At 45.6% G+C, this 13,081-nt stretch overlaps 1 protein-coding gene across 5 annotated transcripts in view; it reads left to right on the top strand.

The window, feature by feature from the left end:
• Positions 1 to 13,081, top strand: part of ACOXL (acyl-CoA oxidase like) — a 348,114-nt gene that overhangs the window by 281,832 nt on the left and 53,201 nt on the right. For all 5 annotated transcript variants that reach the window (XM_072767158.1, XM_072767157.1, XM_072767160.1 and 2 more), the window contains one exon: positions 1,153 to 1,223. In XM_072767158.1, coding sequence (XP_072623259.1) covers positions 1,153 to 1,223 — 71 coding nt within the window. The remainder of the gene's footprint in view (positions 1 to 1,152; positions 1,224 to 13,081) is intronic.

The raw sequence follows: 13,081 nt of genomic DNA, 5'->3' as shown, positions 1-13,081 counted from the left end.
GGAGTCAGAACAGTGGAGTCAGGCTGTCCCCTAGTCATGAGGCTGGGTGTAGCTCTGCGTACTTCTGTGAGCTCTGTGGAAGTTGGGCTGGCCCCAGAGGTGGTCAGGGGCTTTGAATGGTTGGATGGGCTGGCCTGTGAGGTTCCAGGGGAGGGATGGGCTTTGCTCTGCTCAAAGACAAGTGATAGGACTGTACCCAGCAGATGGTGGTGAAAGGTTATGGCAGGTAGAAGAGTGAACACTGCTTTGAGTCTAGAAATAATAGGCTCATCTAGATGGTTGACTAAGTTAAAGCCTTAATGCCTGTCAAAAGAAATAGATTTAAATCTGAGGGTGGTAGGGACTCATGGGAGCATTTTAAAAAGTGAAATAACATAGTCAAAACAGTGTGCAGGGAAGGCAGCGTGTGGTTTGGTGTTTAGTTAGACCAAAATAAAAAGGGGGTGGCCACACAAGTGGGCTCTTGATGGGAGCCCAGCCACCGTGACAGAAAAGGGAACGTAATTTGTGTAAATTATCAAAATTAATATTCCTAGAACTCTTGTGGCCAATTTAAATGGGTCCTTAAAGTTGTTGGGTTTTTTTTTTTTTTCAAGCTTTCCTGAGTTTCTCTCTGCCGTTCTGTTGGACAAGAATAGCTGGAAAACATGACTTGAAGTATAGAGAGGAGTTTGGGGGATTTGCCTGAAGGTCAACACCGGGGGCCGTTATCATGTTCACACCATGAGAGGCCTTAAATCCATGGGAATCACAACAGAAGGCAGACAGAAAATTTACCATAGCCAAATTTACAAAGGCAGGTGCTTTTCTAAATGGAGATCATAGAAAACAGGGATATGATGTGGTCCTTGGGGGACCAGCTGGTCATGGGTGGCTGAACCCAGGACCTCCTGGAGGTTTAGGATAAAGCTCTATTGATGGTCATAGCCCTGTGCTCTAATGTTAGTCACCCCAGGTCACGATGGTACAGAAGTCCCTGTGTGCTGGCCCCGACCCAGTCTGGGCACAGAGGGAGCTCTCTCTATCCTATCACCAGGAACAGGCAGGTAGCATGCCCCCTGTGTCCGTTATAACTGCAGTGTTCCTCTCCATACCAGAGGAGCTTGGGAGCTGAAGGGAGGTCATTCACCTTTTCGGTTTGTTCCCTTCCAGTGACTTTAGAGCAGTTCTCCCTGGCAGTGAGGAGCTGTCCTGACCAAGAGGACCAGGCTTTGTTAATGAAGGTAAGTTATCAGACAAAGTACTGATTTCCTTAAAGGCTTGCAGCACTTTTATTGCCCTGAGGAGAGTTTCATTTTTACAAGCAGGAGTAAATTTATCATCCCTGAGTTCTGTGCTCCGTGGGGATAAACTTGTCATCGGCGGGTAGGAGGGTTGCTGGTTAATGAGCACACCCGCCGTCCGTGGAGTGCAGCAAAGTGACAGGAGAGTGGGTGTCAACTACTAGCAGGGAATCTATTTAATTCTCCAGAGGGCTCAGTTGGTTCTATTTAAGCTTATCTGACAGAGTCTTGATTCTTTTAGCAGATTTATGAGGCTTGGCCAAATTCCATGACTCTCACTGTACTTTCTAATTAAGACAAAGGATTCCATACGTTCTGTGCCTGCCACATCCTCGCTTTCGTCACCATGGGGAACACTACACAAATGAAACCGTTCAGATTAACCGCTGGAGTGGGCATCTTATGTCATAGATTCCTTGCCCTTGAGCGGAAGAAAAACTTCACCATTTCTGGGTAACAGTTGTTTTATTTCCTTCTGAATGACAAAGGAGCACAGGTGTGGTATAACCTACATTTAGGTTGTACATCTAGGTGAGCCGAAAGTGTGGGAAAACTTGGCCTGCAGCCTGCATGAATTGAATTAAAACTTTGTCTTTGAAGGCAGAGAGCAGTAGATACCGGCAAGTCACAAAGGCACACAAATACCTTCCCACCAATGACTAAGACTCATGTTTTCACCAAGAAACTATACTTAGAGTGACCTTGAGATATATGCATTTCCATGACGTCACTTCAATTCTGTACCATCAGGAAACTGTGTGGTCCAGGAACTGCATCTCTTACCTAAACACCATACCAGGTGTCCTCTGACTTTAGAGATGGGTGGAAAAAATAGGGCATCACTATAAGGGATTTCCAACTCATTTGCCTAAGGTGTGATATTTTTGGTCTGTCTTATTTTTTCTGAGCTTTCAGTGATGTTAATTTTATAATAAAGAAGAACTGATATGGAATATTGGATGTGTCTGGGAGACCTGCTCCACCAGAGTCCCGGGTGTAATATACCAACTCTGAACCGCACAAAGTCAGGCATGTGAGCTTTCCTCAGTGTCTTGAGGTTTTCCAATTAGCACTCAATCCCTTGACCTGACACTTATTTCCAAAGACTTGTCCTCCCAGGTATGGTCTGTGTTTCTGTGGCCTTGAAGCAGCTCTTGGGCCCCAGACACTCACTTTTTTACCCCCTGACACTATTCAAGGGGACAAGGGCCCAGAGCTTTTTGGCTCTTCCTTCCTACTCTGTGCAGTGTTTTCTCCTGATATCTGCTCCTTCTCTCTTCTCTCTTGTTCTTCTACTGTCCCTCCACCCCCCATTTTCCCTCTCCGCAGTGCCTCTGTTTGCTGAACGCACTCCTGTGTACAGCTTGGTAATGCTAGTGACTTGGGATGCCCCAGTCACTCTGAGCTTCTTCACATACATAGCGAGAGGTTGGAAAAAGATGCCACCAAAATCCTGCGTCTCCTCTCACTTTCTCACCTTCCTGTTGACTCTTCTACTTCCCCAGCCTGGCTTCTCTGGAACACTTGCTCAGACACCAGCAGTTGCGGGTGGCAAAGGAAGGTTAAGGCATCCTAAAGTGTCCCGGCATGTGCATGATCTCCAGTGACATTCAGTATCTTATGTCTTCCCTGTTAGTTTCTACAAAATGTCCTGTGGCAGCTGAGGATGATACCTGTGGGAGTTTTCTCAATATTTATAAGTGTTTGAACAGGCATCATCAAAGAAGTTTCACTGAACAAAACGTGTGCTCAGTTCATATAAACTGAAACTATTTTATGATTTTTTTTCAGGAGATTGAGGTTTCTAATGTCACATATCAGAGAGCACTGTGTGGGTGTGACAATGGTGTGCAGGATTTTTTGTAGATGTTATGTGGGAGAACTTGCTCTGGGTCACAGGAGATCATTTTGATTATAACCATATATCATCCAGTATATGTTTACTAGGGTGAGCTATTCACTTTGAAGATGATCTGCAATAACGTCAATATTTAATTCAACTTCATTGGGGGAAGAGTTGTTGGAGGCAAAAACTATAGATCTGAACCAGATACACTGGGTTGTTGGTTTTTTTTATGATATTTGCATGTGATGCTGTTGTATCCTGACAACAGAGATATCTGAGACCTAGGGACAAATATTCCATGCAGACCTGTGAGTGTGCTCTACACAAAGACCACAAGAAGATGCAAGAGGTGAACATGTAGCTAAGCCAAGGTCAGATACCGATTGAGCCAAGGTCAGATATCTCTGGAAAAACACAGCCAGGGCTTGAGACTTTGGCAGTGGCAGAAGCCAGAGCCTTCATCTGACAAAGAAGAAAAGTAAAGGAGAGAGAGGAGCAGTGTCTCTACCATCACATGGCTAATTAGCAGGCAAGAGAGCTGGGACCAGAAAGCCAGGTCTCGGGAGCATCACTCTGGGCATCCTCCATCCAGATGAGTGTATTCACAGAAAAGTCTACTGCCTCACCCCTCCGCCACAGCAGAGCCGCCTGGGAGGTCATACTGCAGTGAAACCACAAAGTCACTCTTGTGGCTTGTCTCATAGAATCACTCTTGTGGCTTGTCATTAATCACACCCCATTTGCTGAGAGCACCATGAGAAAGAAGGAATCTGGCTTCTCCATGACTCAGTTTCCTCATCTACCAAGGTGAGGTCAAGACGGTTACTGATTTATGATTTTCGCACCACTGCAACCCTCTTAAGGGGGTGAGAAAAGATGTGCCAAAGGGGTAAGACAGCTGTCATTAGGGTTTGCCTCTCTGTACAATTGCACTGCAACTTGAACCAAAAAGATTTCAATTCTATAAATTACTCATTTGAGCCCATTCATGTCCATACCTACCTGTTTCTTCACTTGTTCTTGGTTCTACTGGCCAATTAATAATGTCTTTGGTCCTTTGTGGTCACTGCCCTGGAGAGCCGGTTACCCCTCGGCTCCATCCCCCACTCTCTTGTGGCTGCAGACCTGTGCTCCAGCCCCATACCCCACTTGTGCCCAGCAGGTCTGAACCTCACCCTCTTTGCCATCCCCTCCTCAGCCTCAGGTCCGAGGCACAGCCTGTGACTCCCTCTGCTCTGGGGCAGCCACATCATATGCAGTACAGCTATTTTTTGGGGGGGGGGGGGGTTCCTTTTTTCCCATTTATTTTTTTAATTGAAGTTCAGTTTGCCAACATATAGGTAACTGGGTGACGGGCACTGAGGAGGGCACTTGATGGGATGAGCACTGGATGTTATACTATATGTTGGCAGTACAGCTATTAATCCTCTGTGGCACCTTTCAGAGACACTCTTTCCCTCTCTTCCAGAACAGAGCACCTGGGCCTGACCCCCAAGGGGAGCCTGGTCCCCACAATGCTGGGATCCAGGTGTGACCTTGGGCAGGTTCACTGCCATCTCTTTTAGCCCCATGTCATCTTGTGGTGAAAGAGGAAATGAATTAGGTTACCCCCAGAGACGCTTCCAGCATCCACACTCTGCAAATCTGTGCCTGGACATGGCCAGCAAACCTGTGGCTCTGAACATGTTTGAGAATGGGCCAACCTCTACTGCCTCTACTCTTTCCTTGAGGCTCAGCAAAATTAACTTTCTCAGAATCCCCCATCCTACTTGTCACTCTTCTGGATTCATCTCCAGCCCTCTCTCATAGTCTCTCTCCCCTTTGGCATAGAGTGGTCATAAAACTTATCAACCGAACCTGAACTTTTCTGAAAGTGAAGGGGGCACCAAAAATTAAACGTGGGTGGCTGGCAGAAACCATGACTGTCCCAGGCAAGCCAGGGCACTAGGTTAGCCTATTTATTAATCAAGTCCAAAATCCCTCCCTCAACTGAAGGGATCAAACTTGCCTATGAGGATTCACTCTCACAATTGGTCCAGATGCTCCTTGCCTCACTTCCCTCAATTGTCACATCTTAAAATTGTGCCCTGGTTTCAGTGATGGAAATTGGCAGGAAGACAGACCTCTTGCTGCCAATCTGCATTTGGACCTTCATTTTCTAAATCAAACATAAATGATCACACTTCCTCATTCTGTCCTCCAGGGAGTTTCTTACACACCTGGCAGCAGTCATTGCCAATTTGGGTAGGAGACAGCAGCCTCAGCGAAGATCCTCACTGGGACAAATGCTCCCTGAGGCAATCACCTGCTATGCCTCCCCGCTTTCCTTGGAAAAACAGGAAGGATGTTCCGGGGAAAGTGATTCTTCCCAGTAAATGCTGCTCCCCCAGATCAGAAGACTGAGCTCCTTGAAGAAGCTCTGGCTGATTGGTTATAATTGGAGCAAGGCAGTAGAACAAGCCTTCTCCGCTCCAGTGATGCTAAGCGAGTGCCTGGAACATTCCTCACCCTGCAGGCCTGGCTAGCCTCTCTGTCTAAGGTTCCAGCTAGAGGTGCCACGTGAAGTTCAAAGTAGCCCTTTCTGTAGGTGGGACCTGATATACCACATCTACTATAGAAAACAGCAACAAGAACTGAGCTGCCCACATGAAAATAAATAGCACATCTTGAATCTTGGCTCCCCTAATTGCAAACCTTTGGCAGGGCTGTTGTGCCAGCAGCAATGATGCCCCAGTCCAACCTCCATGGAGTGCTCGTGGGGGGGCGGGGGTGAACTGTCCATAGCAAGGCAGATGACACAGTGGTCTAGGACACAAGCAGAGCAGCTGTAGTATTTGTGGGCTGCCCAGCTGGCATGTACAGGAGCCCATCAGAGTTGGTGGGCACAGTTGCCAGGCTAAAGTCAAGAAAACTTGCCGAGATGATTCCCTAGAAAGGCTCCATTGACCCGAGGTATGCTGGGCTGGCTGGAGGGCTGCCAGCAGCTTCCTTAGCATTTCTTAACAGCTGCCAAGTATTAATGCTGCCCCACAATGCACAAGTGAAATGGGCAGATATGGAAAGAGGCACGCCCAGCCTCTCTTCCACATGTTCCCCTCACCACTGTGGTCTGGCCAGATCAGGCCCTTTCTCTGTCTAATGATGTTCTCTCAAATTGTACCCACTTGAGTCCTTCTTGAAATCAGAAGTTGTCAGGTGAACAACATGACCCAACCAGTCAATCCTCCCAGTTTACACAAATGCAGCTTCTTCCCAGAAACATGCATTTTCTGCTAGCCTGATGGGATCCCAGCCTGGTAGGGATGAGGGTCTACCTTAGCGCGGGAATGGCTGTGTGTTGAAGAGAAAGGGGATTTTCCACATGACTGCTCCACTGACTCACCTCCTCTCAGAAGGTTTAGAAACACCCAGCAGGCTGGTTATCTAGTGTTCCTCAAATTGTCATTGTCACGAAGATTCTTTCTGCTTCACTTCTCCCATAGTCCCGTGCTTACCCTAGCCACTCCCCTCTGTGTTGCTTGGCCCAAGGGGCAGACACTGAGCCGTTCCATTTTGGGAATGGCCAACACATCCTTGCAGGGCCTCTTTTTGTGCTTTTGCACGGTAGGCAAGGCCTCAGCAACTCCAGCTCTAATGGGGTGCTCACCACGGCAACCCCAGTATCTAAGGGCGTTTGTAGGGGACTGTCCCTGCCTCACAGGCGGCTGGCAGTGGCAGTTTGAGCCTGTCAAGTGGGCGAGGTGGGGTTTTTCCCTTTTTCCTGCATTCTAACTGCTCTTTCTTCCTTTTCTCAACATGTGTAGGTGGTAGCTAGTTTAAGCACCAGACCTAGCAGCCAAGAGTTAATTGTAAGCACCTCCCATCAAGTGCAGGGAGGACTATGATGTCCTCCTTTCTGCAGGAGGCCTTTTAATACCCACAGACCCTATCACAGACCCTTGCCTTTGAAAATGGCCTAGGCCCCTGGGCAATGAGCAGGAGCAAATATCCTGTGTATGCACCACACATGCCCATAGCCACCGCTCAGTCATCTGGGGCTGGTCATGGGAGCAGGCCTCCCACACAGAAGGAGAAGGGTTCTCATATGGGGCTTGACTGCATTTCTGAACCCAGTCCAGGGTGAATAGAGTCAATCCCTGTTTGAATTCTTTAGCACAGATGGTGACGAGTGGCAGGGGTCTGCAGTGTTGACATTCAGTCCATATCCCCTGTCTTTTCCTGCCACCATCTCTGTTTCTTGCAAGCCAGTGCCTCACGGAAAGAAGTGAGTGTGTGGCTACCTATGTTTCTAAGGTTCCTTGTTCCACGAGAGCCTATGGTATGGCAGGTAATGTTTCTCTAGTACCTGGCTCTCCTGAAAATATATATTTCTATTTTTTCTTATATTTAATAAGGGAACAGAACTACTACTGATATAGGAATCAAGTTTCAGACCTAGTCTTTGGGCAGTAACTGGTTTTCTCTCATGCCTGTACCTCTGTACCATTGATGCCCTGGAATGCCTTCATCCCTTCAATCCTGGTACTCTCATCACAAGTTCCAAGTCTGCCCCAACATTCTGCAGTGCTCATCTCAAACCCACCCCCTACAATCTCAGTAACAATTATCCTACCCCATGACACTTTAATTGTGGGAAGGGCTCTTTGGTGCATAGGACTAACTTTTTAACTTAAAAGAACAAATACCTAATGAGAGAATCTCAGATTTCACCATAAGTCAACAGAAGGGTGATTTTGGTGACTGCAGATACCTCTCACAATCCCTCTTCATAAACATTTATGAGTGCTTATTTTGTGCCAGGGATTGGGGATGCTAATATCAACAAGACCTGACACTCAACCTCACGTAGCTCCCTGACTAATAAGGTTTGACGGGTACTTCGTGCACCCCAGAAAGCAAGCATGTCAGGGTGCACTGAAAGGGAGGAAATCCAGGTTGCTAACAGAGCACTCAGCCGATGTGCCCAACTCAACATGGGTTTCAAGAAGACTTCAGAGGAGGTGGCATTTGAGCTAAGTTTCTCTGGTTCTGCAGGAAATTAAATTTAACCAACTGTGTGGGTTCCACTGTGCTTACTGGTGGGGTCAATGTGAGTTGTGTTCTGAGCTTTCCATTTTTAGAGTGTTTCAGGTGCACTGGTGCATGCCTTGAGCACTGGCTGCCAAAGTTCTGTTCTTTCTGGGCCCAGACAGCTGTCTCTCCAGGGGAGGGGTATCCAGAAACATCTATTCTTGTTGTGCTGTGCATGTTTTCTCATTGTGCCATAGCTATCTTGGAATTACACCATTCAACATTTCTTCCTTCAGCTTGGAAGATTTCCCTCACTTCTAAAGGTTAATGTCAAAGTGAGGCATCTCTGAGAGCGAATGTAGCAGAGCCATCCTCAGCTAGCTAATAGGTGCTCTAGAATAGTTCTGAGAGCATGGTCTCCAAGGCCAGGGGCCAAGGATAGAACACAAGGGTGTTGGGAAATTAGGAAGAAAAAGGCGGAGGGATTCCCTGTCCTGCAATAAGAGAACCTGCTCTACTATCTAAGAGTCTGACGAATGTGGCAAAGCTCTCCCATTAAGGGAAATGGACCAATGTTTTTCCAGACTAATGTCATCAGGTGCGAGTGTTACATGTACATGTGCCTGATCATCATCTAAGAGGATCATACGATCAAAAATAACATATTCATCAAATGGATGGCAGCAGTTGGTGAGAACATTACACCTGCTCTGCCCCTTGATAGTTCTTTGTCAAGCATCTAAATAAATATCTAAGTGGAGCAGCAGCTGGAAAGCAGACATCCCAATGTTCAGAAAAGCGGTGACTCTCCCCCAGAATGGAGAACACAATCATCTGGGAACTTCTGGCCCCACAAGTCTGGCTCAGGACATACAGAGGAGCATTTCTCCCTGAACACTCTGCCCTCCATTTCTTCCATGCACAGCTCTGGGAGGGGTACAGATTTCATTTCGTTCTAGACGATGGGGGAGAGGGCAGAAGAGGAAATCACTTGAGACAAATAAGAGAAGTGGAAGGATTTGGTAAAAGCCATCTGTGGGAAATGAGAGCAAAATTTGGCCCTCGAGGCCTAAAGTGAGAGGAGAGAACAAGGCCCAACCCAAACCTATTATTTTACCATTTGAATAAAGAGGTCAAGACACTTAGGTACCTAGGAGACTTTTTCTTTCTTTCTTTCTTTCTTTCTTTCTTTTTTTTTAATATTTTACCCATTTATTCATGAGAGACACAGAGAGAGAGGCAGAGACACAGGCAGAGGGAGAAACAAGCTCCATGCAGGGAGCCGGATGTGGGACTCGATCCCGGGACTCCAGGACCACGCCCTGGGCTAAAGGCAGACACTCAACCACTGAGCCACCCAGGCGTCCCGAGACCTTTCTTGAGTGACTTACCCAGAATATGGAGAAATTCCATCAGGCGGTTTCAGTGATAAGAATGCCAGCTAGGCTACTGTACATTAACGGAATTACAGAGTGGCCGCAGGGGATGACAGATTTCCCACCACACGGTGAAGGGGACATGAGCACAAAAAGTTGTGTGGGTGTCATGCTGGACAAGGCTGAGGAAGGTGGCAAAGCTCAGCGCTTCCACTTAGGCAGCTGCCCTGCCTGCAGCTGGCTGTGTGTGCACCCTGACTGAAAGCTGGAAATGTTAGGAGACTTGAAGATTTCTGTTCCCTGCCCCTTCTCAACTCTCTCTTGCCCTTTCTAAATTTAAGCCACTCTGATTTTCATTAATTTTACGATGTTCTTAAGTCTACTCAAACACACGGGCACACGCACCATGGATATCAACTTGGAGATGAGGAAAAAAGAAAAAGATTGGTTAGATTGACTCCTAAAAGAGAAAGGAACTTAGTCTTGGAATAAATGCCAGGAAAATAGCCAGCATGAAGGCACCAGCCAACCAATTACTGCTTCTTCTCAAGTTCCTCAGAGGAAATGTGTCCACCTTTAGGAATATCTTTCCACCTTCATCTCTTCCAAGACTATAAACTGTAAACAGGACAGGATGAAACAATTTGATATGTTCTTGAAACCCTTGCCTGATGGGAAGGGCAACTAGGAATATCCTATTGATAATGGTTTGATGAATATGTTATTTATGAAACTGCTTTGACAGAAAACATGACACTGTCAGGACACTGTCAGGATTAGGACCAGTTGTATAAATGAGGTAAACAAACCTATTATTAAAAGTGAAAGACTCTGAGCAGCCTGGGTGGCTCAGTGGTTTAACGCCACCTTAGGCCCAGGGTGTGATCATGGAGACCTGGGATCGAGTCCCACGTCAGGTTCCCTGCATGGGCCCTGCTTCTCCCTCTGCCTGTGTCTCTGCCTCTCTCTCTCTCTCTCTCTCTCTCTCTCTCTCATAAATACAAGCTCCAAAAAAAAAAGTGAAAGACTCTCAAATCGGGTGAGAGTTTTGACTGTGTGACGTGTGCAGATGTGTAGACTTCTGCTTCCAGGAAGACAGAGCAGACAAACTCATCCCTGTTCTTTCTGGTAATTTCAGCTAAAAACACTGGACATAAAAAAAAAAAAAAAAAAAAAAAAAAAAAACCACTGGACATTAGCTATAAAACTAGCATAAGAAAACTGAAAGCAGAACAGCTAGGGGCCTCAGGAATGATGTGGTGGGAGCCCTCTGGGTTTTCTCTATGCCTCGTATATCCTATGTTTGGAGCTGAAGAAGCTAGAAACCTGGAAAGGGCTAACCAGAACAGACACTCCCCCTCCAAGAAAGCTTATTCTAGCCAAAAGTTGAAGGCCCAGAAAAGGGCCAGCCTGGCAAGACAGAAAACTTGTAGATAATAATTGCTCTAATCCAGCCAAACACTACAGAAAAATCAATGGAACTACCTTCATCCATGCTGGGAAAATCCTTATGGGAAGCATAGATTTCCATGCTCATGAGGTCATAAAGAGGAAATGCAACCACACCAATGGGATTATGTGAGACAAGGCCTAGTAGGGAAGTAGTTTTCGTCTCACTTGGCAGCAAGAAGACCTCATCCTTACCCCACTGCAGTGTCTTTGGGAAACATAGGGCGCCTGGCCTTCCTCATCTAGTAGTAAAAAATCACCCCTCCCTCTTCGTGCTACGGTGGTTTCAGAGAAAGCCAAATGGAAATTCAGGCCTTTCACCACCACTCAGTGGTAATGACACCAGTGGAGGCAATGGAGATCATGTGGAAAGTAGAAATGAGGGACTTGGGGCAGCGGTAGCTCAGCAGTTTAGCACCGCCTTCAGCCCAGGGCGTGATCCTGGAGACCAGGGATCGAGTCCCATGTCAGGCTCCCTGCATGGAACCTGCTTCTCCCTCTGCCTTTATCTCTGCCTCTGCCTCTCTCTCTCTCTGTGTGTCTCTCATGAATAAATAAATAAAATCTTAAAAAAAAAAAAAAAAGAAATGAGGGACTCCTATGTTCCCAGCCACAGTGGTTATCAATGAAGACCTACTGGGGAGCTACCTACCTCTACCCAGAAGTATTGAGGAACATTCCTCTACTTGGCTATTAAGAGTGGCTGCAGTGCATGCCTCCCTTCCTCTGAGGGGCCAATATCACAGAAAGTTAGCTAAAACAAGGTTTAAATAAGATCCAGAGTCTCATAATATAATATCCCAAATGGTCGTTTCAATAAAAAATCACTTATAATACCAAGAACCAGGAGGATCTCAATCTGAATGGAAAAAAAAAAAGGCAATCAATAGACATTTCACTGAAATGATAGTAATGTTTAAATGATCTGAAAAAGATTTTAAAATACATCATAAAAATGTTTCAATAAGTAATTACAAATATGCTTCAAATAAATAAAACAATAGTGTCTATCAAATAGTCTCAGCAAGGAAATAGAAAATATAAGCAACCAAAAGGAAATATTAGAACTGGAAAATACAATAACTGAAATAAATATCTCAATAGATAGTCTCAACAGTAGGATAGAGGGGACAGAGGAAAGACTAACTGACCTGGAAGATAGAACAATAGAAATTAATTGAATCTAGGGGCACCTGGCTGGCTCAGTCAGTGGAGCATGTGACCCTTGGTTTTGGGGTGTTGAGTTTGAGCCCCACATAGGGTATAGAGATTACTGGAAAAAAAATCTTTAAAAAAATTTTTTTTAAAAATTAAGTGAATCTAAACAGCAGAGTGAACATAGAGGAAGGAGGAAGAGGAGGAGGAAGGGGTGGAAGAAGAGGAGGGGGAAGAGAGCATCAGGCACCTTTGGGACTATAAATGATTTAACATTTGTGTCATTGGAGTCTCAGAAGGAGAGGAGAAAGATGGCAGGGCTAGAGAAGTACTCAAAGGAATAATGTCTGAAAATTTTTCCAAATTTGGCAAAAGACATAAACCTACACATTCAAGAAGCCAAATGACAAACAGCATATCCCAAAGAAATCCACACCAAGAAACATCACAATTAAAATTCTGAAAACTAAAGACAAAAAAATTGAAAGTAATAAGAAGGAAATAACACCTTTCTATAGGGGAAAATCAATTCAAATGACAGCAGATTTCTCATCAGAAACCATGGTGCCAGAAGGAAGTAACACATTTTCAAGTGTTTGGGAGGAAACCCATCAACCCAAAAATCCTATATCCAGTAAAAATATTCTTCATAAATTAAGGGGAAATCAAGATATTCTTTTTTAAAAAAAGATTTTATTTATTTATTCATGAAAGACACAGAGAGAGAGGCAGAGATAAAGGCAGAGGGAGAAGCAGGCTCCATGCAGGGAGCCTGACATGGGACTCTATCCCTGGTCTCCAGGATCACACCCTGGGCTGAAGGCGGCGCTAAACCACTGAGCCACTGGGAGTCATACAGTAAGGAAAAATTATGAATTCAAACTACTTTCTCCTTTTGAGTTTTCTCAAAAGTTTAACAAATGAGGCAAAAATAATAACACTGTTTCATATGATGGTAAATG

The sequence above is a fragment of the Vulpes vulpes genome, chromosome 8, assembly GCF_048418805.1.
Source record: "Vulpes vulpes isolate BD-2025 chromosome 8, VulVul3, whole genome shotgun sequence".
In the NCBI taxonomy this organism is placed as follows: domain Eukaryota; kingdom Metazoa; phylum Chordata; class Mammalia; order Carnivora; family Canidae; genus Vulpes; species Vulpes vulpes.
Note: the sequence above shows the minus strand (reverse complement) of the source record. Positions and strands in the feature narration are given on the sequence as shown.